A 27,202-nucleotide genomic window follows, 5' to 3' on the forward strand; every position below is an offset into this window, starting at 1 on the left:
TTTATTTTCTAATTATCAACTATTAATAAAATACTAACTTAAAATCTTATCTAATTATATATAATATTCTCATATCAAATTTAAAACCAGATATTAGTTATACAAAAATATTAAGATCATATAGTAAATTGTCAATAAGATTTTAGTTAAATAATTTAAAATAATTAATGTTTCAATTATATTGTTAATTAGAAAATAATTTATTTCAAAACTAATTAATTTTTTTATATTAATTATTAGTAAAATTTAATAATTTTTAAATTAACAATTAATTGGATCGATGAAATTCAACACACACGATAAGTTATTGAGCGGAATAACTTTACCAAGAGTTATTTTGTAAGTTATCTTAAATCAAACATATAAAATTCAAAAAATGTATTTATCCTTGTTTTATTTTTTAATTATCAACCATTAATAAAATACTAACTTAAAATCTTATCTAATTATATCATAATATTTTCATATCAAATTTAAAACTAGTTCTTACATTTTTGACAAATATAAATTTTTCTGAAATATTCCATCAATAATATAGCTTTTCCTACAAAAATTTTCTCATCGAAAATATAAATTTTCCGACAGATTTAATTTTGTTTTTATAAGAAATCATCTTCGATTAATATAACATTTTGTATATATGATATAACAGTAAAAGATTTTCAATTTAACGATTAAATTTACAAAATTCACATTTAATATAAAGTTATTGAGTGGTGTAACACTTAGTAAAATTTACACTGATGTAATTATAAACCCCCTCATATATATATATATATATATATATATATATATATATATATATATTAAATGTGACTTTTACTAAGTATTACACCGCTCAATAACTTTATATTAAATGTGAATTTGGTAAATCCAACTGTTAGATTGAAAGTTCATATCTCTCATAGATTATATATACAAAACTTTATATTAACCCAAGATGATTTGATACTTCATTTTTATAAAACAAAATTGATGTAATATATTCATTTCAAAATACACTAAAATATAAACAATTTGATTACCTTCCAGTTGTTGTTCAATTTTAACAAAATTTGATATACACTTATAAAGTGATATGAACTTTTAATTTAACGGTTGGATTTACAAAATACACATTTAATATAAAGTTATTGAGCAGCATAATAGTTAATAAAAGTTACATTGGTATAATTATAACCCCCTACATTATATATATATATATATATATATATATATAGGGACGGATGTAGTGGGCACTTGCCCCACTACTATTTGAAAAATAAAAATTATATTCTAATAAAATAAAAATATAGATTCAGAAAAAATGTTTATTTATTTTATATCTGTCAAATTTTTGAAAGAAATTAATTCTCATGTAATAAACAAAATTTCTTAATAATGAATTAATTTTTTAAAAAAGTTTAATTATAATATATATATATATATGTATATATATATATGTCTTAATATTCACATATATAAATGTAATATATTAAAATAAAAAGTTTTTTGATAAAATAAAATTTTTACCATGCATGTTTATCTTTTGTGTTTTTTATTTATTGTATACGTTGATTGAAAAAATCAAAATAGTAAAATTGTATATATTGATTAAAAAAATCAAAATAAGAAAAATCAGAAGATTTATGTTCCATTTAGAATTGTTATTATAAGATATATTTTAAAATAAATTATCATCTAAAAATATATATTAGATATTAAAAACATATTTATATCATAAATAAATTAAACTGGATTTTTATAAAATTTAACATATTTATTTTTATATTTTTAATAGTGTTAAAAAGATGGAAATTTAAAATAAAATTTATAAAATTTAACATTGTAAATTATTCAATAATATGTGATGTGATAACTCAAAAATTAAGTTATAAAATGATAATTATACTTATTTATATACTCTAACACATCTTACATACAAGATAAATTCATAAGTTTGTTGAAAGATAAATTTATATTCTAGTCACGATTTTGAAATTATATAAAGAAAAAAAAATCGTGTACCTCATGTTAAAGAAAGTATATATAAAATTGTTAATAAAATATAATTTCATTAAGACAATATACATAATACTTCAAAAAAAAACTTTTAAATTCTAATAAAAAAAATGCTGAAAATTTTGCGACGGTTTATGACTAACTGTCCCAATGTTAAATTTGCGACGGTTTATGATTAACTGTCGCAATGTTAAACTTGCGACGGTTTATCCTAAACCGTCGCAATGTTAAACAAATTTTGCGACAGTTTATGATAAACCGTCGCAATGTTAAACAAATTTTGCGACGGTTTACGATAAACCGTCGCAATGTTGAACAATTTTGCGACGGTTTTGAAAAACTGTCGTATGAAGGGTCGCAATATCAAAGCGACGACGGTTTCTAGATAACCGTCGCAATTTGTCTGTCGCAATTTATCATTTTTCTTGTAGTGCTAATTGCTTAATGGTAGTGCTAATGCACATAGTTTTAGATTGTAATTTTTTGCTCACCATATTAATAAATAACAAGATGTCATACCAAGTAAAAATTCAAAATTCTCAAGTACATTAATCCAAGCTTTCTGCTTTGCTTTTTAACTTAGCTTCATCACAAGATTTATGTATTTCCAACACAGCTAATTTAATTTGGGAACCTTGAAATCTAATAATTTTAATGCCTTTAAATCAACTTCCCAATGAGTATTTGACAAAGACTTTACAGTTAACACAAGAACATTATTAAGCAAAAATTTCTATCATTTTGTAGAACTTGAAAATAATGAATATATGTGTTGAACCTACTCCAAAAAAAGAAATGACTTTAAAACAAGAATGTGCCATATTGCTAAAAGTAGGATTAAGATTATGATAACCACAAGGTATAAATAATGCTTTTGGGTTTAATTCGAGAAATCACTTTTGAACTCCCTGATGTTTTCCTTTCATATTACAATCATTATTATAACCTTGACCCCTCACATCATTAACATTAAGATCAAGAACTTTCAACATAACTAGTAATCCATTAAAAAGTCTCAATCCATATTTATCTACTTTTAAAAATTATAAAAAATACTCCTCAATTTTTATTTTTACTTTTATTATTATTATTTGACATATTTACACATCATACAATTAGAGTCATTTGTTCTTGATGACTCACATCAGGGGTATAATCAAGAATTATGTCAAAATATTTTTCCTCTTTAATGATCTTAATGATGAAATTTCTACCACTATAGGCCAAAAGAGGTATCAACTCATTTTGTATTTTATGTCTAAGATAATGATAATGAATTTCATGATTTTGAATGTGTCTAACATGATCTTGCATTATTACATCAAATTCTGCATTCATTTGAACTAATCCCAAAAAGCTATCAATATTATCTTTAAATAATTTTTCATTAGATTCTCAAAAGGCCAAATTATGCTTAGCAAGGCATTTCACAATTGAAAATATTCTTACTAAGACTTATCTCCAATGTTCTTTTTCTTTCATCATATCTTGTTTTAAGTTTTTATCAAAAAAAAAATTTTATCCAATCTTACTCTCAATTAATTCCAAGTGTTCATATTAGTCATTTATTCAAAACTTCTTTTCGTGATTTTTAAGTCTCGTTAATATGTTTCTAATCTCTTAAGCCCTCATTTGCTAACAAAGTTTTATTATTATCCATTTTGAACAACTTAAAACAAAAATTGTATATTTTGTCAACATTTTTGGAATAAACCAACAAGAAATGTCTCGAAGTGTTATGCAAAGGAAAATAAGACTCATTTCTCTTATAAAACTACAAGAAATGTTGCATACAATGATATACAAGTGATATGATAGATACAATATATGTCGGTATAAATTTATTTGACATATACTCACACGTAATTTTAGTGTTAATTTTGAATAAGATTCAACTATATACATATATTGTGTCACTGTAACCTATACCTACATTTTTTAATTAACAATTAATATATCAACATATATTGTATTTATAGTATAGGTAAAAGTATTTTTTTAATGACATATATTATGTCATTATAGGGTGTGTATCACTACATAACCGTTTTTTTGTAGTGCAAGTCCTTTTTGTTAAGTTAAAAGACGATATTAGATCCCTAAGCTTTAGGTTTAATTTAATGATAACAAACATAGACGATTTTCTAAAGAAAAGTTTTTTAGACCAAGTTATAAGACAAATAGTAATGAGACAATCAATTATTTTGTCATTAATTCTCTCATACGAAGCACTTTATTTTGTAAGGCAAAAGCTTTACACTTATATCATTTATGATGATTGATATCCGTAGCATCTTTATCTATTGATATTCCTTAATAAATCAAAAGGAATAAAAAAAACTTCTTCAATATATTCACACTTCAAAAAAGAACAAAAATCATGATTTTTATTAGAAAAGGACCAACATATCTCCTAAAATACGCAAAATCTCAAAGAAAGTGGTTTCCAAGCTAACACACGCATAGTTCCTCTCTTTTGATACCTAAAAGGTGATAAGTAGCTTCCTTGATCATATAAGAAGTGAAAACTTGGTAAAAGGCATTTAATGTTTGCATTTATTGCACCAACAAACAATGTTCTTCACAATGAACAAAAGATGAAGACAAAAGAAGCTTGTGAAAGACGCTCAAGGATTTGCAATGATCATCTTCATGAAGTACCTATATAAAGAAGTTTGAAGATTCAGATAGAGAGATACTCACTAAGTGACTTAAGCACATTTTTATATTTTATTCTTTCTATAAAAAGTTTTGTACTTAATTGGTTGTATCACGTCTTGATATATAGTAAGATGAAATAATATTATTATTTTTTTCAGCTTTAACTTTGTATTATTGCTTTGAGTCTAGAGAGGCTTGATTGTAAAAGAATATTTAGTTGTTAAATCTTGAAGAGAATTATTTGTAAACGAATACTTGGCTATTGAAGCTTAAGAAGGCTTTGAGTTCAAAGAATACTTGGATAGTCACTTGAAGAGACAAGCTAAAAAACACTTAGGTTGAGCCAAAAATAGCTTGTGAATGAATACTTGTATCTTTGTAAAACATAGTGAAACTTGATTGGTGTTGGGATGCAAGCAAAGTCCCACATCGTTCAAACAAGAGGATGGACATGAGTTTATATACACAAAGTTGTCTTCATTGGTAGAGAGGCCTTTTGGGTGATGTATAAAAGCAAAATCGTGAAGGCTTGGGCCCAAAGCGTACAATATCTCACCAATGTGGAGACATGTGTATATGTGTGGTAACCCTTGGTGCACAACAGTGGTATCAGAGCTGATGGTTTGATCAGTTGACCGACTCGAGGGGTATGATGGTTGGCAGGTGAATCCAAGGTTGGGATCCCTTGTGTCGAAAGTCTTCCTAAACGGTGGAGGGCAAGCACTCAGAGTGTGAGTGAGCTTTGTGGGCCACCATCAGATAATACTCGTAATTTCTGCTGTAGGGGAGGGGGTAAACCGTAGGCCTTTTGGGTAATGTCTAAAAGTAAAATCGTGAGAGCTTGGGCCCAAAGTTGACAATATCTCACCAATGTAGAGACATGTGTATATGTGTGGTAACCCCGATGCACAACAATTGGGTTGAATAAGAATAAGGCATAATCTCAATAGTTGAAACAAACTAGTATAAGAACACAATATGTTCTTCTTACTTAACTCTTTGCTTGTTCTCATAAGATCTTACTACTACTTTGTTGTTTTGAAAAATGTTGAGATTTTAATTGAAAATATTCAACCCTCTTCCTTCTAGTGTCTTTCTTTTCTCCACACCTTTTCAACTAAAATGTCTCTTACTTTGTTATCAAGATTATCCCAATTTCTAAGATCATAAGTATCTAAATGTGGGTTTGATTGTTCTTCTTCAATGTCAAGATTTTGAATGTTAAATATATTTGACACCTCATCACATGTATCATTAACTTCGGTCTCACTTATAGGATTTTCGTCATGTAAGTTTTCATTTGGTTGATCAATATTTTGAAGAGATCCTACATTTTTTTAAGTAAATTTATGAAAGCTACTTATTGTAATTTTAATATCTTTTCCTCTCATTTTGTCTTTTTTCTTTTTTCATTTTCAGATAAATGTTGTTTAGGCAACATCGTATAAAAGAAAATCAAATACTAAAGTAATGCAAGAAAATAACAATTCACCTAGAAGTAGAAGTCAAAGTTGAATCCTTGTTCACACGTTTACTAATTCTAAAAGTCAAATTTAAACGCCGTAAATATAGTTTAATTAATCAATATAAAATTAACCACAGGGACATTAATTAAATATTTGGGTATTCTTAATTTTTTAAAAATATATTATTCTCATTTTTTTAAAACAATGATAGTAAAAATTGAATCTTTAACTTTCTACAAAACTATTTTAATTAATCCATCACTAAACTAATCCTCTTAAGCTGAACAGATTCTCAACTAAATATCTACATCCATTTTTCTTGTGCATTTTGACTAAAAAAATAAGTAAATTTCTTTTATTTACCCGAGTAAAGTATAATCTCATAACTTCACTGACTTGTTTATTTAATTTTATCTTCTAGAAAAGAAAAAAAAAACTTCAAGAATTGTGTGATCTAGTGATAAATTATTGTTTCAAAGCAACTATATATAAAATACTCCACAAGAAAATCATATCCGGTATCAAAATTTAATAAACAAACGAATAAATAAATAAAATCCTAAAATATTTAAGCTCGTTCGAGGATGATATGTTATTTCTAGAATTACATTCCTAAGAATTTTATAACTAAAAATGTTATTGTTAGGAATATTTGAGAATATGTTTGGTTAGAAATATTCTAAGAATACTTTTAAAATTTGAAAACTAGTGAACACATGATAAGTTATCCCATGATGGATCAAGATGCATATAATACCAACACTTATGCTAAACAGTTTTAATCGTAAAAAAAAAAATTAAAAAAAATTAACGTTATTAGTACAAAAGTAACCAGATACAAAATGGTGCTGCAGTGCTATAGTATAATGAAAATAACATTTTATATAAAAATGTATAGGGAAGTCAATGCATGGTAATGGAAATTATAAAAATAAAAAAATGAAGTGCTTAATATGAACTCTCAAGAAAACGCTCACGTGCCAACACAATAGGTTTTGAATCATTGGCAATTGTGACAACCACATTGCATCAGCATAGTAGAAAAAGACTTGAAAATGGGCATATGTCACGCAAGGTAACGTAAGTGTAGTACAAAATTGGCCAAAAAATGACTTATGGACTTATGATTTTAGAGTGCAGATAATAGTTTTAACTTTTTAGTTTCCTGGCTTTAAAAAAAATTATATATATATACATAAAGTTAATCACCTATACATTGTCAGTATAAAAACTTTTTACACTGATAACCAATTAGATCTTTTAGTTGTGACATGTCACTATAAACATATTTACTTTTAACAGTGACATGACACAATTAAAAGAGATTTAATTGGTTGTCAGTATAAAAAAAAATTTACACTAGCAATGTATAGGTGATTAACTCATATATATATATATATATATATATAGGAGAGTTATAATTACATCAGTGTAACTTTTATTCAGTATTACACCACTCAATAACTTTATATTAATTGTAAATTTTGTAAATTTAAGCATTAGATTGAAAGTTCATATCATTTTATATGTATATATCAAACTTTGTTAAAATTGAATAATAACTTGAAGGTAATTAAAGTGTTCATATTTTAGTATATTTTGAAGTGAATATATTAAGTCAATTTTTTTTTATAAGAATGAAGTATCAAATCATCTTAAATTAATATAAAATTTTGTATATATGATCTAAGAGATATTAACTTTTAATCTAACAGTTGGATTTATAAAATTCATATTTAATATAAGATTATTGAACGGTGTAATACTTAGTAAAAGTTACACCGGTATAATTATAACCTCTCCTCTATATATATATATATATATATATATATATATATTGTTAGACACAAGTAACATTTATTGGAAAGATAAAAATTGGAATTATCTATTTATGAATTGCGTTGGACTTGCAACACGGGAAAATGGAAAAGTTTAACATATTTTTTTTTAAAATGGTTAAAGGCTATACAAAATTATGGTCCCTTCTGAAATTGGGCCTAGAGCAGTCGCCCTTACATCGTAAGCCCAAGGTCAACCCTGTATATAAAACTTAATCACTCTTACAAATGTACAATTAATATAACAAATAAATAGAAAAATCAAACAGAAAATATAATAGAGGTTACAAATCATATTGTAATATACATATTAATATATTATAATAACCCTAAACCCTAAACAAAATTACATTATAACACTACTGATATCTTTTATATATTATGTTAAGTTAAAAAAGAAACTCATTATCATTTCATTTCATGTCTTGTGTTATTATTTATTAATTAACATTTATGTTATATTTTATGTTTTATTTTTTCTGTTATCCATTTGTTATATATCTTTTATAACTTGAATGTGATTGCAACTTTATTGACCAATTTCTATGAACGATTATGTTTAAAGTTTAATTTTTCAGATGGTCCCCAAAATGAGAGTTGTACTTTTGTATAGGTGCAAATTAAAGTTTAAACTTTATGAAGTTTAGTCCCTTTAAAATAAAATTATTTTAATTTTGATATTTTTAATTTTATTTATTTTGTTTTAAAAAATCTTTTTAATTTTAGTTAAAATTTAATTAGTTGCATTTTAGTCCTTTTCTATTTTGGTTTCTATAGTTTTCTTGTTTTTCTATTTTGTTCCTTATAATCTTTTGACTTTTTTCTCGTTAGGATGAAAATGAAAAAAAAATTATAAGAATGAAAATAATTTTTTAAGAGGAAGAATCAAAACCCTCCTGTTTTACATGTACCAAAAAGTTATTTAAGCCTTCATTTTTTACAATCATTTTGAAAGAGCTTTCCAGAAAAGGTAAAAAAAAACATTTTAATTTTTTTTTCTTTTCTGAATTGCATAAAAATGAAAAGCAAGGGTAAAAGAAATCTAAATAATTGGATTCCACAAATTATAAACAATGTATTAATCCTTATTCGATGCACCATGGCAGGTTGTTAATAAAGTGCATCCCACTCATTTTCAAATTCTGGACTAAAATGTTTTGGGTTCCGTAACACAACATTCTAGTTAGCTTGGGAAATAAAGAGCTAAGAACAACAACAATAATAAACAACAGCGTCACTGTAATAGTTACACTATATAGTGAGTATAAGAGATACAATAAGAATATCATATTCATAAATTATGTTATATTTGTATTTTACTATAGTTTGTAGAGATACTTTTCAAGAGAAGTATAATTTTTAATTTCCTTCATGTACTTCCTATTTATAAAGCAAAACTTTAATACAAAAATTAAATATTGATATCATCTTGTTCTAAAAACAAAAACAAAAAAAATCCTAAAATAATTAAAAATTAATTAAATCTAAATATTTAAAATATAAATAACATGTTTCCAACGATATTAATTTATTCATTTCTTTTTAAGATAAAAATTTTTAACAAACAACTTATTATAATATGTATCATATCTTATCCTAACAACCAAACAGACTTTTCAATTTCATAATATGTATTTTAATACCATGAGAAAAAGAAATAATACCAAAAAGGGTATAAAAAAAATCTGACAAAATAATGTTGCCTTTGGTTATTTACATCTTCCTTGTTTATTAGGTACATTTCTCATTCACTTCTCTAGTATATAAAATTACTTAAATGTCCTCTCTGAAATTCATTTTTTTTTCCCTCAAATATTCTTTTACCCTTCTACTCATCCGCATCTTCTCTTTTGAAAATGACTTGTCAAAATAAAGATATATTATTTCAAAAAGTAATTTTTGAAACTATATTTTAAAAGAATAACAGTTTTAAAAATTATTTTATGAAATAATTTGTCTATTTTCAAAAAATAGTATATGTTTGTTACGAAAAGTGATTTCCAGTAACAATGTAACATTAATCATCAACACATTCAATTGAAATTACATAAACATTCGTACCTTGAAAAAAATGACGAATTCTTGAAGAAAATGCACAAACTTTGTTCCTTCTTATGCGGCTAATCAGCAAGGATGTCAACTCTTGTTTGTGTAAAAGTTGTATTAAATAAATCACAAACAAGTATGATTGATGAAAAATGTGACACCATCTACCCTAACTATATTAATTATTATTGTTAATTACTAAATAAAAAAGATGCATATGAAACATTTCTTTGGATAAAGGATACCAAATCATAAATCCCATATCAAGTCCATAGCTTAAATTAAAATATATATATATATATATATATATATATATATATATATATATATATATATATATAGAACCCATTAGTTAAATATTTGGCTTTCTAAAACCATACAACTAGAATTTTTAAATGTATGTGATTAATAACCAATGTCATAATATCATCTATCAAAACGCACAACCTATAAGATCAACATAGGTCATCTATCATCAATCAATTAAATCACCATTCATGTTTTTTATTATTTTTATCAAGAAATAAATTGTTTTACTTAAATGATATTCACGTCTCATATTTTCTCGAAAAAATAATCTAATTGATGAGATTCAAATATTTCTTCTTAGAACGTATTGATTTAAACCTATAAACGAGACTACCACCCATGGTCTATTTGTCCCTCTGTTAGAGGTATTACAAAAATGTCTACAACCAAGTAAGTAGCTCTACAAATGAATGGGTCGATCAAATTGAAAAATAGAAAGATTTGGACAAGTTATACCCTTCGTCAGCACTTTACAAAAAATCGTTAGATATCAATATGTTAGATACCTATAAATTATGGACTCGGAACATAAAAATTTAGTTGAATTTAATTAATAAAAGAATAAAACTTGACAGCTTCAATTATAATAGAGAAACATAGAGCACCGAACTTTCTTTTATTTTTTTTATTTGAATGATTATCTCATCTAATTATTCGTTAAAATGAGGTTAGGCAACTTAGGAACGACTGATGTGGAGGTAGGTTATCACAACCTAGATCAAGTCCTTAACTCACAAGTTGGTGTTACTTCCTATGGAGGTCACCATGACCTAGTACAAATTCTACACTTCAGTAACATTTTCCCCAACTTTGACACTTCTACAACGATTATGTCTTACCCAACACATGTATCATTAAGCTCGAATGTACCACACTAAGCAGAAACATACAAAGGAATTCAAATAACTATTTCTATTCTTGCAATCACTTTACACAAACACCAATTTTGCCATCCAGTTCTTATAGGTGTCACCACCGTAATTTTCCTGAGTTCGTGATAAACACAACACACGCCACCGAGACAACACTTCTTGCCCAACATCACAACAGATCCTATTCCAATTGTAGCTTCATGCTCATCTCTTTTGTAAATATAGCTTGTATCTTTTTTATATATCTTTTATTCTATCCAATACAATAACTCTTTACTTCCATAAAAACCCCTCCTATACTTAAATGTTTTATGAACTTTGAACTCACCGAGGTGGGGTCACGAGCATCACTAATCAAAACATTTGATAAATGGAATGGACTCGCTTGAAATTTGATGGGCACCAATCCCTTATTACATATATGCACCTCAAAAGAGATTAAAAAAAAAGGGGCATTGAAAGTCCATATATGCTATTGTAAAATACAGACCCTATTAACCTCTAAATACCATGAAGCAGATGACAACAAAGCCCCGATTACCTCTTAGAATCATTTATGCTTTTTCCTTCAAAAAATTCACCCAAGATTCGCTCCAGATCTTCAGCAGTGTATTTGATGTATCTCTGAGTACTCTTTACATTCTCCACTAGTGGCCTGCGATGCACAAGGATCTCAATTATAATATATATCATAATAGCTCATACCAAAACTACAAGACATTGAATGCCAATAAATTAACCCTAAAGTAGTTGAAGGAGTAAAAAAATCAGAAAATTCAGGTACTTAGTCTAGAGGGAGGAAAAGTTATTATTTCTCATTCATGCATTTCCGTTCCCACAAAGTAAAAATAAACTGAGTAGGATACACTACACACTCAAAGATACTTATATAACAGTCCTCGCCTCTAATTTAAAAAATTAGACTCTTCTCGGCTTTAAGATGAAATATGATGTATTTTGTTTATTTTAGTGTAAATGAGCCCCCTTAGTAGTAATAAGAACTATGAGCCTCCCAATAACATTTTTCCTCTGAAATTTTCACCATCTTTGGCAACTATTTTTGAAAAAATAAAAATGAAATTTTAGACAACCCTATCATATAAAGTGATAAATTTTATCTTAAAACCAATTGGCATTAAGTGAAGTTGTCCAACAGATATATAAATCACACCCAAAGAATTGACGCAGGCAATGTGGGACTTTCCAACACCCCTCCTCCACAAATGTCTATCGAACCAAGCAATGTCTACCAAAATAGGCAAACTAAGAAGATGGACTCTAGACTTTGATACCATATTAGATTTCATCTTAAAACCAATTGGCATTGAGCGAAGTTGTCCAACAAATACATAAAGTTGGGAACCTCACCCAAAATCTCAATTTGATTTATTAAAGTTCCAAATCTAATACAATAAGGGTTCAAAACTACTACCATTGATGCCTACAATCACAAGAGAAAAATTTTTTTCCAAAGAAGCTAGTTCACGCTAAATTGGACCAAGTAATAACACATTAATCTCTAGGAAAGAGAAGTGTAATTTAAGCATTTACCAGGGGAGGGGATGCAGTTTGCCCGACATCGAGTAAATGATGCATTCATATAAAACAGTTAAAGGAATGCTAGTAACATCCTCTAACACACTCTTAAATATTGGATGGAATTCGTTGGGAATCACAAAATTATGTGGGTCTAACTCAGTTTAATGAATGAACCTCTCGTGATATTGTAGCTTCTACTTTCTAATAAATTTTAGCACATAATTGAGATTTGAGTGTGTTAGAAAGAGTATGTTAGACGACGTGTTACTAGAATTCAAACAGTTAGTTAAGAGGAGAATACATACCCAAATCGTTTCACAAATGATCTATAGGCAGGCAACAAGACTTCAGCAACTGCAAGAATAAGAGACTCTCGCAACTCTGTGTCTGGTACTGTCCACTGAGATTGTTTCTGATGAAGTTCCTCAAACATAGTATTAAATGTCTTAAACCTGAGAACATGGTCATATTGACATGTCAAAAGATTCAGAAAGAGGACAAATGCTATATTGGAAATAAAGTCCACAAAGAAGCAAAAGAAAGCTACCTGTCTTTAACAATTGCTCTTGAAGCGCCACTACTGCTCCCATCAGCACCAGCAGTGCTACTACCACCACCTGAGGAGATGAGGCCCTGAATAGAGAGGGACTGAAGAATCTGCCGATGGGAAGATAAAAATTCAGAAATGGTACAGTACCCCTAAAAGAGTTGCCAAATAAATGGAGGATGGGGTAACACTGCTTAGGTCACGTGCATAAAGGTCAAAATTGATATAAAAGATGAACAGAATGGATCTGACTATATAATATTATAAATACACAATCAACTTTTGTCTTTTGAAAAAGGTAGGACACTAGTAAATAAACAAATTTATGAGTGTGATTTGGCTCCTAATACAACAAGTTTGACTCCTTATACAAAAGGAGGCACCCTTCAATTTATCACTTAGAAATTTAAAGAATCACAGGATCTCGGAATGTAATACCAAATTAAGAAGCCAAGCAAGGGTCACACAACCATGCCTTACAAGCTAGAAGAAAGACTCTAATATCAACACTCAACCTGGTCAAGCCACCCTTCACAATTTGTTTTTTAAATTTAAACCAGAATACAACATCAATGAATTATATAAAGATATAAGCACAAATTAGACTATCTCTATTCTCTTCTGAAAACAAACTTGCATCATCCATACATAGCAAATGGAAGACTACTGCTTCCTCTAACACCCTTATCTCTTTTGATGAGATCTTACCTCTATCCTTTGTCTCTAATTTCAATTTTCAACAAAAAAACAAGTATTTAATTTTGAATTTCTCTGTGCTCGAAGTTTTTTGTTCTCTGGTTACTATACAAGGTGTGATTTACTTTATTCTTTCCTAAACTAGATGGGTACTCAGATTCCAAGCCATAACTACAAATTTCCGTAGTTTTTTAAACAGAAATCATAAATGTCACTACCTTCTAAGATGATGAAGCCAATAAGTAACATTCAAAAGAGTAAACTTCTAAGTTAATTCTTCAATGATTACGATGTCACCACTTCATTCTTCTAAAGATTTTTGTCACCAAGTTAGTCCCTTAAAATATCTAAAATGTTACCAAATTTGTTCTCACGAAGGACAAATTTGTTGACAAAAACATTTAAAAACCTTTGGAAGACTAATATGGTAACACCTAATGTTTGCAGGACCATTTCAGGGATTTACTCTATTTCAAGCAATATAAAGGTTATATAAAGAAAGATTAAGCTAGAAGAATTCTTGATGTATTTTTCTATTTCCCTCATACATTCATAATTCAAAGTATAGTACCAGATTTCCTAAAAGTGAACTAAAAGAAATTATGCAACAAAATCCATTAAGCTCACTTCACATGGAACCAAACACTAGGCAATTTTAACTCGATCAACTAAAAGATGAACCACAAACATCTATCTTTATTAATAATTCAAATCTACCAATACACTGAAATAACATCCAAGAAACCTGCAACACATATAGTGGTCAACTAAATCAATTGGAAACCACCTTTGCCCAAGCGATTCTTTTGTATTGATTGGCATGCTGCTGCACAACCTTCCTATGCCGTTGAATCCAATCGTCTCCCAACAAATCCTTTGCTTCAGACCTAAAATAGAAGAAGATTAGGAAATCAATAACTTTGAACCAAAAGAGAATGCAGTAAAATTCTCATGTGTTCAGCGAAATTAAAACCAAGATATGTGGATACCTCCGAACTGATCTGACAATATAATGAATATTGTTCATGAGAAATAAGTGTGTCAAAGCAGGGTCTCTATATTGCTTTGATTTTCCATCTAAATTGATTTGAAGAGCTTGCAATATTCGCAATGTCACTAACGCTAGCTGTGAGCCTTCACCTTCAATTCCTTGGAAAAGTTGGTTTAAGGTAGAGCGATAGCTGCAAATATTTAGTGAATTTTTTAATGGTAAACAAATCAAGATCTCAAATGTATATAGAGGCATATTTTACAAACTAAAAAAAATTAACACACGAGTTTTAAGCATTATCCTTGCATAAAGTGAGAAAATGAATGGTTGATAAGTAATTTCACTTAATTTAGAATTAAAGCATGGGACTTCCCAATTCCTTCATTTGAAACATTAATAGGTATGAAAAATAAAAAAAACTCAGTTCAAAGTGTTGGAATTTTCAATTTAGCACAGCAGAATAATCAATAGGATTATTCGGTAAGATCTTCTGACAAAGTTGAAGACCACAAATTTGTGAAAGTACAGGCATGCTACAGCACAGGACCCTTTGCAGTCACAATTAATCTTATAGGCATAGGGAAATCTGATGCAAAATTCAGCAGCTCCCTGCATATTCTTTTTAGAAGACTTATAAATGAATAATGACACGTTCTGGGAATCATCTTTCTTGCACATGCAAACTAAAATTTTCTCCAAACCTAAACCAACTACAAAAGCACGTCACTTTTACATTTCCAGATTTTTATTTTTCTCTAGCCCAAGTATATTAGTTTCCTGGAAAAATAGTTTGAGTCATGAACCAACTCCCATGAGGTCATGGGGCTGAAAACCCTAGTTTGTGTCAGTCAGGCAGCCACTGACAAGGTTGGACACTTGGAGTCAACACCCTCAACCATCAAAGTGAGGGTATCTTCTGTGTCAGAAGTCTCTGATCAGAAGTCACTTTGAGGGCAATTACTGGAGACTATCAACGCCCTCATGCACTCCAAAACACTCGTTCTGTTAGTGTCTGAAGCTGATACATCACTCCCAGGGTTTCCACGTCATACCAAGACTTTGTCAACCCTTAAGCCCCAAAATGGGCATTATTGCTCTCTTCCATTTCCACTATAAAGTATTGATGTCCATGAAACTAAATTCTGTGAATTTTCTGGATCCATAATCTCCATGAAAATCAATGCCAAGAATTTACCGGATTGGTATACTGATATATGAATAGCTTTTAAGCCCGAAAATATCTAAGCATCTAACAAAAAAGGAAGAGGACATTGATGCTACCGAAGGGAGGAATGATTTTATATCTAACACACCATTACACAAGTGTCTATTTTGAAGCATGGACAACACACATGAACTCTGTACCTGGTGCTTAAATTTAACTTTTATTTTGAATAGAGGTAAAAACAATCAAACTCTAGAATAAATGGCTCATAGACGTTCTAAAACCATGTCATGAACCAACTTCGTCAAAAGATTAAGCTTTTGGGTGAAGGCACATGAATGATTGATTTTATGTTTAATAAGGAATATGAATTTTCTTTTCCCCAAAGATCTAGGGGCATAAGAGCATCTCCAGCGTCAGATCTTATTGGAGTTCTTAAACATTAAGCAACAGTATTTCTCAATTCTCAACATTGGAGTATGTCAAGTGGCTGCCACATGTAAGCTATGTCGCTTAATTAAGCAGCAGTGTCTTAACTGACAAAAGGAATAAAAAATATAATTTTACTGTAGGATGACAATTGATGGAGGAGAGACTGCATTGGAATAGAGGAAAAAGATATTAATTATAGGTTCCATAGTTAAGTTAAGAACTTAAATAAGAAATTTACCATTGGAGCAATATTTTGTAAAAATTCCTAAATCTTACATGGAATAATGGGGTCCACTAAAAAAAACTAAGAAATTCACTTAAGCAACTAAGCATTGGAGATGCTCTAAGAAAAGCCCCATTGTGCGGACACTTGAAATTTGATGTTTGGCAAAAAACATTTAGAGAGAGATTGCTCTCAGCTGGTATATGATATTGATATTTATATACAAAAAGGATCAGAACAAGTACAATTGTCAGCAAAAGCAAGGCTACGGCCTAAAGACCTTAACCTTGAGATAGATAGGGCCAAAAACAGCTTTTATAAAGCTGCACAATTATTTTAACAATGGTATTTGTCTTTGGTCATCTACTAGTTTAGGCTAGGTAGAAAAGTCCATGACTAATTTTTAATATATCTTCTAAACTAAAAAATACAAACAGGTTAAGATAATTGGCAGAAGAAATTAAAGAAAGAAGCTGTACCTATTAAAAAAATTAAGAAAACCAAAGAAAAAAATACCCACGCATCCTAGATAAATAAAGATACAGCTTTGGCACCAGTGAAAACAATATAAAATGCTACACATAATTTAATGAGTGGAGTCGAGAATTTGAAGCAGAATACAGCGAAGATGAACTTACTCAAATAAAAACTTCACATAGTTAATCACATAGCTTGTCAAAGGATGAACAGTTCCATCAGTCACTGCAGTCTTGGTAGCATCTTTCTCAACTGCTTCTTCAAAATCTCCAAAGGTCTCCTGGGCTGTTTGTGCAAGCTGTTTTGTCAAACCCGTTACAGCTTCTCTTATTTTGGTGCAAGCTCTGCCTTTAAAGAGCATATCAATCTGCAAATTGTCCAGAGCAAAAGATGATAATAAATTACAACTCTCAAAATATGCCTCCTATTTCTTATTAACCGCATGCAAAGCAGCAACAAAACCCTACACTGCATGACCATGAACACATAATATATCAGACATCTTGGACTAGTCACATAATTACTGTCATGGCTAATGTGAAATTCTATCACAGGTCGAATATAAAAATTGTTAGGAGTAAAAACTAGCAAGAACCCAGTTTAATGAAAAAAGTATAATGCTTTGCCTTTGATTGATCAGTGTTATTGATGGCAGATTATGGCCACAAGCCAAAAATCTGCCATGGAAATATGGTGGATGGCATTGTGGGATATGACATCTTTTATTATTAACCCTATAAGATTTATGAAACTTTCACAGTGGACTGAAAGTAGCAGCAAGACTTAACCATTTGGATGTTAAAAGCTAATACCTCTGAATGGATCTCTTGCAATATTTCATACATGTCCAAAAGTACAAATAACTTTTCAGGTGACCTCTTGCTTTTGGCAATTGCTTCTCCAAAACTAAGCAGCATGGAAATGCTGTTTATAGTTACTTCAGCAAAACACTGATCACTAAGTGTGTCAAATCCTTCAAATATCTGATCACAGACTTTCCGTTCACCAGCAAACAACAATTTGACCTGTTCAAGTATAATTGCATAATTGAACAACTATATAAGGATAATATATATAAACAAATTTTACAATGGTCATAATTGAACTATATAAAGATAATATATATAAATAAATTTTACAATGGTCTTACAGCAATACGCATGAAATGAATCCAGTTTCCAATTTTGGCTTCTAAAACCTCCCATTGTAGCTTTTGAACATCATCTTTGCTGAGTTTCTCAACTCCAAGCTTTTGCAGACTTTCTTCCAATACATTAGAACGGGTATCTCTGAACAATAAAGACGCTTATAATCATAAATTCATAATTATAGCAATAGTATAACATTTAATACACTTCAGACAGGTGATAGGAGGTTTAAAATATGCATTAGCATGTGGACATAAAAAAATAATTACACAGATAACAATATGCAGGGGAACATGTATGATTTTGTGTATGCATTATATATGTCTCGTGCTGAAATATAAGTAGATATACTACCAAATTATTTAGAATTCATAGTCTATGCATAAACTCTTCTTTGATTGATACACAAACTACCCAGAAATGCACCAAGTTACTGACAGCTGCAACCTGAATGAAGCACCAGTAAGGATGTATCAGAAGACAGATTCTAACAAAAAGAAAACAAGTTTCTGAGGATTATTCTCAACAAGTCTCGGATGAATTTTTTTCCAAGTCAGAGTCAAGTCTCTAACAGTCCTACAGTTGGCTTTGGCTGCCAGTAAAATTGGGAACGGCTTACCTATTGCTGGTTCCATAGAATTAATCAACCAAAAAATTGAATTTTTTAGTCCATGTTGCAAATCTGAAATCATTTTACTCCTTTTTTATTTTTCCCTCAGGAGTCCAATCTTGGCTATTCACCCTAATGTCATATCAGTGCCCAGCCAGCTGCTGAGTATTGGTAGAAATGATGTCCACAACATTTCCTAAGGAAACCAGAACACAATTTGATCCTGTCATGGACAATTTTACCATGGATTTGGAAAGTTCCCAAACCTCTGGTTTAAGAAATAATAGATAAGAACAAAGTTTTTCATAATTATTCTCAGCAGTTAATTACAACTGTAAAAACACAAGGAGGCCGGCAGATGCTTCAACAAACATCTCAACTCCTCAGATAATCGAGTGAAACTGGGGAAAATAAAAAAGAGAATTCTTATCCTTATTGTTGTAAATATCATAGATATTTAGAAGATCTAGAATATCTCTAAATATCTTTAGATATTTGTTTCCCTACTTCTTTATTTTGTTTCCTTATTTAAGCATAGTCATTTACTATATAAATAGGGAGATTAGGGAATGTACAAAATACACAATTAATATACAATTTCCTTTTTTTCAACTTGGCATTAGAGCTCTTGATCTTGGGAATTCTATTTCCATTGCTCTATACTGGTGTATTTTTGTGCTGCTCAATATTGGCATATTGTTCTTCACAGTAATAGCCTATAGGACTGACAGTTGTCAGACCAGGAGGTGCAAATAAAAAAAGTTGTCCGTGCATTGTGTACTGTTCATATGTCACTGTTCATTGTGGACTTTCCACATGGTACTGTTCATCAAGTATTGTGCATGGATCACTGCTTCAGTGTACTATTCACCATACAATGGTCGTGTGGTACTGTTCACCAGAATATTTTATCCTTCATTGGAGGAAGTAAATCGTTTCAAAACCCTCCTTGATTTCTTGTGTAAGTCATCAGGTTCTTGGGTGTTGACCATGAAGGGTAAGAGTTCCTTTAAAATTTCTAGTGCTATTTCCCAAAGCATATGGGTTCTTGATTCTAGAGCTACATGACCTGTCCCCTACACACTTTACAACATACATCAGAGAACCTAACAAACAACTTATTACGGTTGCTAATGGATATCGTGTTCCAGTTGATGGATCTTGCAGCATCCAACTTAAATCATCTCTATCATTACACAATGTTCTTCATGTCCCTAAATTAGCCAAGAATCTCATTCTATACATCAGCGTACTTGAGATTTAAAATTGCTCTGTAACTTTTTTTAATTCTCATTGTGCCTCTCGGAAGACAATTTTTATTTGCTAAAGAGAAACATGGGTTGTACTTTTTGCAACATAAAACAAATGACAATATGAGAAAAAATGAGATGTCTTCTAGTCACCAAGCAACCTCAAACACTTGGGTTGCTTCACAAGTTTGGCTTCATCACAAGCATCTAGGACATCCTCCATTTGGTTTACTTAAATCTCTATTTCCACATTTGTTTACAAAAGAGACTGTCGAGTCTTTTAATTGTGATATTTGTCATGTTTCTAAGCACTGTCATGCATCCTTTTTGCCTAGTAATAATAAAAGTGTTTCTCATTTGATCTTGTCCATTCTGATGTATGGGACTATTGTGGAATCTGTTTCTAGGGCCAGATGGTTCGTAACTTTCATTGATGATTATACCCATCTGTCATGAACTTGCCATATGAAGCTCAAATATGAGGGTTGTCAAATATTTGTCAAGTTTTTTCGTCTTATCAAAAATCAGTTTGGTAAGTCTATCAAAAGAATTCAATTAAACAATGGAACCGAATATGTTAATCTTGAATTTTCTAAATTTGTTACCTAACAGGTCATTATCCATGAATTAACCAGTGTTAATACTCCCCAACAAAATGGGGTTGCAAAAAGAAAATTCATCACCTACTTGAGGTTCCCAGAGCTCTACTTTTTCAAATGTTTGTCCTTAATGTCTACCGAGAAGTTTTCCTGTCACTTATTTCATTAACAGGTTACCCACTCGTGCCTTACAGGGTATTAGTCTAGTTGAACACGTGTCATTTTTCTCGTCTTTTCCCCTACTATTAAGTCTCCCATGTCGTGTACTTGGGTGTGTTGCACTTATTCATTCTCATAGTCCTCACCGTGGTAAGTTAGACCCAAGAGCATGGTTATCAATCTCGAGTAATAACTCGTAAACTCGTACAAGATTACAAGATTGGTCGGTCATACCTGTATAACTCGTTAGTAATCTCGCTTTTGAGTAATCTCAAGTAATCTCAAGCAATCTTGTGCAATCTCAAGTAATCTTGTGAGTTTAATTCGATATTACAAGATTACGGACTTCACTCACAAAACCCCCTAAAACACATGTTTAACTTAGGATTTTCCTAAAACAAAGTATTTTTCCTGCTCTATGTGTCGTGCGACTCTCGTTCTCCCTCTTTGCGTCATGCGTTCTAGTTCTCTCCTCCGCATCATTGTGCGTTCTGGTTCTCTCCTCTTTGCCATGCATGCTGATTTTCTCATTCGCGCTATGCGCTCTAGTTCTCTCCTTCAAGACGTGCATTCAGGTTCTCTCCTCCACATTCTCTTTGCACTAGGGTTGTTCATTCTTTGTAGTGAAGGTTCTTTTTTTCCCCTTCCCTTCCTTCTTCCGTTTATTTTTCTCGTGTCCCATTTTTTTTATCCAGTCCAGAAATATACTACACATGTAGTAGTTAATATTTTTTAGACTTGATTTGAAGATATTAGTCTTTTTTTAGTTTTTTATTTACTATCATTTTATTTTTAAGAAATTGTGAGTTGTGTCTTGTGCAAAATTATGTATTTGCCACTAAAATTTGTTACTTTATTGTTGCAATATTTTACCTTAATATGAAGTTAAAATATTAATTATTATGCTATTTATAAGTATTTTAACATATTTTTTATATTAGGTAAACTCTTACAAGTTTACGATTCGAGTTTACGGAGCCTCTACAAGATTATGTAAACTCTCGAGATTGACAAACTTGCCCAATAGATGTCAAATGTGTCTATATCTATATTGTACAATTGAGTTGTCAATCAATCACCTAGAATCAATTCCAAGTTAAATCAAGGTCGAAGCTTCACTCACAAAAATCTCCTTAATTTTTTTCTACACTTCAATAAAAAGCTTTAAAAGAAAATATACTTTTCAGTTCAAGGTGCTTATGAAATATGCATATATAGAGGAAGCAAGGCAATTTCCTTTTCCTTTTACAATAAAACACTCAAAAGAAGGAGCTCTACCTGTATATTTTAAGCAACTGTTGTTGGTGACCAGCTTGAACCATTTGCTTGGTTAAATCATTGAGCAATGGCAAAATTCTTGGTGGTATAAGAACAGGAGGTGTGTATAAAACAGCATCAGCACTATTTTTATGTGCCTCCGAATGGAGATTAGGAGAATGATTCTTTCCATTAGGATCACCATCATGACCTGGTGATGAAGGCCGCATTGAGTTTGGAAGACAACCAAAGAGGCGCTCAGGTTCAACAGGTTTACTGTAATTACTCAGATCAAGAGATAGTGCAAAATTACATAAATATATTTTTCACCATTAAAAAAAATGTTAGGCAGAATGTCAAAGGCTCCTCAAGAATACCATTATGCTTCTATACCAAGTAAACCATTTTCCTACATAATTTGAAGATATTTCAAAGATTAATAATATCAAGGACACCATCAAGTTGTTACCACCCCTAGAATCATGGACAAACTAATCCTTTGAAAGTTATAACGCAAAAGACCTACTACAACAAAAATACAAGACCCTTTCAAGTATAATAACCATAAGGATGATACAAGAGGGAAACATCAACATAAACTTGAAAATGGATTAAATTTATTTCAAATCATAAATACTATTCATATTATACAACAAAAACAGTAGCCTATCCCAGTAGATGAGGTCACCTACATGGACCATAGTGTCATTGGGCTTGTTTATAAACCAAATTCATATTATATATAAAAATATAATGATCAGAAAAAAAAGTCTTGTATGTTAGCAGCAAGACTTGACTGATACCAGACTTCTGCTTCAATTTTGTATTAAAGACTGATTTATCTAATGAAATGTCATTTACTTGAGACAAAGAATTATCAATGGTGATTATGTTTATGCAAGAAAATAAAATTTTGGTTGAACACTTCAAAAGATCAACAACATTAAGCAAAGAAATACAAACCTGTAAGATGATAATAGCCGCTCAAACTCATCTTCTAGCTTAGAAATAGCTTCGGATATCAAATTATTGGCATGGATGACAATACTATCATCACTCTTAAAACCCTTCTTATTGCCAAAAAATCTAATGTTTCTTCTCAGCTGATCAATTGCTTCAAGATAGTTCTTCACATCTTCATGTGGTCCTTTAACTATTTTGGCTTCTGCCTGTATATAGGGGTGTTCAAAAAAATTAAAAAAACTGAACTGAATTTAAAACTAGACCGAACCATTTTAAAAAAACTAGAACCAATTATAATAAAACTGAACCAGATTTAATTTTTTAAAATAAAACGAAAAAACTGAACCTATTTTTTTAAAGGTTTGGTTTACTAATATATTTGGATTATAGCAATATGGCTCGCTCGCTCGGACTCGGAGACGGAACTCTCACACTCACTCTATCTCTCGCTGCTCAGAGGATGTCTTAGGAGGAGTTTCTTACATTTTGTTGCTTTGCGAATGCTCTTTTGTTCATTATGATCCTCTGGCAGACCCATATATTTCTTTGACCCCATATATTTCTTAAAACATATTAACAATTTATTTAAAACTAGTTTATTTCTTAAAACCGGTTCAAAAATTGATTTGATTATGAAATTGGTTTTAAACCGATTATAAACTTGTTTATTAAAGTAATTCAGTTTTAAACTGATTTGTTAAAGTGGTTCACATAATTTATAAACCAGTTTATTTTATTAAAATAGTGTGGTACAGTTTGGTTTGGTTTTTTTAAAAAACCAAACTATGCACACCCCTACCTGTATATAAGATCAAGGGGAGCACAACACCCTATAAATATACATATATAGGGAAACAAATCATAAGATTCAGATATATCTGTATCACATATATGACAATGAAAGGAAAATTCCTTAAGTTGGTAAAGAAGAAGCAACAGAAAGATAAAGCAAAAACTAATTTCATAATACCTAAGGGCTAAGGCAGAACTTTAACGCATTATACAGGACTAAAAGAATAATAAAAAACTATATAAAGGAGTAAACAACAATATGATCAGAAACATGCAAATTGATAAAAAATAAAAATAAATTTAAAATTAAAAAAAAATGAGAATAAAACAAACACTATAATGTTTCTTAACATCTGATTGGTATTTTTTTATTTTTATTCAAGACATTTTCCACCTAATTAAAAATTTGTTACAAGGCATTAAAAGAGGCTCTAGCTGTGGCAGGACATTTCCCGTAAAATTAGATGGACTTAAAAAAGAAAAGGGTTCAAAAAAAAATTCTTTCAACTAATGTTAAAAAGGTATATTAACCTGCAATTGGAATTACGTGTCTAGGTTCGCAGTATCATGTATTATGGAATGTATTACAATTAATATATTCATTCTATATTTGCTTTTCAGCTAACCTTCACTAAACCGGTTCTAAGTTCAAATGAAAGAGGAGGGTTGTGTTAGGCCATTGAGAACACTTGTTTCTCAGTTTTATTCTTCCTCTTTACCTAACTTCTCTTGGAATTTCAATTTCTTTTTCAGAAACTCTTAGATAAAATGTCAGTGTCAAACTTCTTTTTCAGATAACACCATCTATAGACAAGTACTTGCATTTCATTATAACAAAACATAAACACCGTGAAAAGGACCATGACAGGGAATTGTCACATAAAAGCAAATTTTAAAGCCTCATACATCATACATACCCAAACAACAAGAAATTTTTAATTACTCCGAAATAAAATCAATTCCGAGTGAAGCAGATCATGAAAATTTCAACCAGTGAAGAACCCCCACCAAAACAAACCTGATAATATTGATCAAAGTGAGCCAATATAGCCTCAGCAGTCTTCAAAGTCCTATCAATATTCTCGTGAGCTTTCCTAATAGAATGCGTTCTGATCTGTAAAACCAAACCCAAAAGAAGAAGAAAAAAACAAACTCATCAGCACGTGGGAGTGCCTTGAAAAAGGTGCAACAGCAAAAAAAAAACCCCATATATCCCTTAAAAGCGAAGCAATTAATGGGGCCTTCGGTTTCGTCGCAAAAATGCTACAATCACAACAGTACTGCGGTTTCGGATGCAGAGTCAAAATTTTGGACTACACGTGACCACATTGTGACTGCAATTCCCATGAACTAGAACCGCAATCGCAATTCGAAAAGGAAAAAAAAGAAAGGATTTTGAGTTGAGTCGGTGACCTGGGTAGGGCGCATGGCGGTTTCGAGGGCGGAGAGGCGGTGATCGAAGGAGCCGAGAATCGAAACGACGTCGTGTGTGATGGTTTGGCTTTTCTCCAGAGAGTCTCTCATGGCTGAAGCTTTCTGACTCAGTAAATCGCTACTCGCAACAGCGATTCCCATCTCTTTGTTCTGTGTTGCTCTGTTTGTGATTTGGGTTCTGTGGTTATGCTATGAACACAGCTAGCTGCAAACACGTCACTTGCGAAGACTGCTGTCACCAGTTTTCCACGCTGTCTGCTATACACTTTCCGACTCGGTAACGTCTCATGCCTCGTGTCCCGCTTGTCGGTTTTTACCCTTTTCAATTTTGAATCATTTCGTGGTAATGTAGAAAAACTTACGTCATGAATTAATTATAAATATGTTAAATCTTGGAATCAGCTATCTCACTCTTTAAAGTGCCTTTAATATAGAGAGGAGATTAGTCACCGTTATTAGTGCTAGATTCTCCAATAACGAATAAAAAAAATTATAAATATTTTTAAATCTCATTTTTAAATTAAATTAAATAGATATATAGATTATAATTTTTTATAAAATCGTATATGTTAGTTTGTAATTAAAAGATAATGTAAAATTATTTTATTAATTATTCTTTAATTAATATATTATATATTATATTGTTAGGGACGGTTCAAGCTAATTTGTATGATAACTCGCTGAATTCCCTATGTATATTAAATCACAAGTGTTGATTGAAGTTAATATTGGTATTTAATTTATACACTAAAAGGGGGATCACGTCTTAACCAAAGGAAAATTATTTTGTCGCTACATCAAAATAAGATATAGTCGCTAACAAGAGGTTTCGGACCGGTTCTAAAAGAAACAAAGGTTTTGGACCTTGTGGTAAAGGATTCAACCTGTTATGACACCTATAACTATAAATATTGTTTATATCATTATAATAAGTAAATATTTAATATGCACACATGTAGTATTATTTTCGTTAAATTATTACTAATTGAGTGGGAGATATATCGTAAAAGTATTCATCTCAAGGAAAAATAATGGATGGGTTCTCGGTATAGTTCTATAATACTCATTTTCATACTCATATTTAAAAATAATAATTATATTTAATTTTATATTACGTAAATAGTAATTTTAATCTTTATCTTTATACTATTTAAGTGCATGTGTATCTAGTATTTATGATCCACATTTCACTTATGTATAAATAAATAAATTAATATAGTGATAACATTTCACACAAACAATATTTATGACCCACATTTCACTTATGTATAAATAAATAAATTAATATAGTAATAACATTTCACACAAACAAATATAATATTAATTTGTTAGATCTTTAATATTATAAAAATCTAACATAATAATTCTTATAAATGAATATTACGAAGCATTCAATTCTTGTAAATAAACTTAAAAAAATTTAATATAATAAAAGTTATAATTAAACTTCGACATGATAATCATGTGTTCACAATATTCTTCGAGACCTGTGGAAAAAATTATATAAAAATTAGTTAGATTAAAATTATAGATTAAATTATAAACTATAAATTTCAAAAAAAAATATTTGTAAAGATGGCAAAATGGATCTGAATCCTATAGACACTCGCAAAAATACTCACATGCGAAACAGGTATATATCCGTTTATATGAGAATAGGTATGAGGTAAGTACAAACCCACAAAATTAATAGGTATGGGTGTAGGTACAAGTATTATGGTACCCAA

The 27,202-nt window shown here is 30.1% G+C and overlaps 1 protein-coding gene across 1 annotated transcript; it reads right to left on the minus strand.

The window, feature by feature from the left end:
* Positions 1–11,404: 11,404 nt before the first annotated feature.
* On the minus strand, positions 11,405–25,777 carry LOC109806657 (exocyst complex component EXO70A1). The gene is made up of 12 exons (XM_020369133.3): positions 25,455–25,777; positions 25,060–25,155; positions 23,250–23,455; positions 22,308–22,562; positions 18,414–18,552; positions 18,076–18,288; positions 17,425–17,630; positions 14,965–15,156; positions 14,763–14,862; positions 13,280–13,389; positions 13,038–13,184; positions 11,405–11,848 (listed from the first exon to the last, which is right to left on the minus strand). The coding sequence occupies exons 1-12, from the start codon at positions 25,614–25,616 to the stop codon at positions 11,731–11,733; spliced, it is 1,944 nt and encodes a 647-aa protein (XP_020224722.2). The 5' UTR covers positions 25,617–25,777; the 3' UTR covers positions 11,405–11,730.
* Positions 25,778–27,202: the final 1,425 nt, after the last annotated feature.

This window comes from Cajanus cajan, chromosome 7 (assembly GCF_000230855.2).
Source record: "Cajanus cajan strain Asha chromosome 7, NIPB_CcT2T_4, whole genome shotgun sequence".
Classification (NCBI taxonomy): domain Eukaryota; kingdom Viridiplantae; phylum Streptophyta; class Magnoliopsida; order Fabales; family Fabaceae; genus Cajanus; species Cajanus cajan.

Bases quoted from the DNA above. Each gene is read 5' to 3' on its own strand.
- LOC109806657 (XM_020369133.3), bottom strand. From the start codon at position 25,616: ATGGGAATCGCTGTTGCGAGTAGCGATTTACTGAGTCAGAAAGCTTCA. The intron at 18,289-18,413 runs GTAAGACCATTG...ATACTTGAACAG, and splicing joins TTCATTTCATGCGTATTGCT to GTCAAATTGTTGTTTGCTGG. The intron at 17,631-18,075 runs GTATTAGCTTTT...GACAATTTGCAG, and splicing joins TGCAAGAGATCCATTCAGAG to ATTGATATGCTCTTTAAAGG.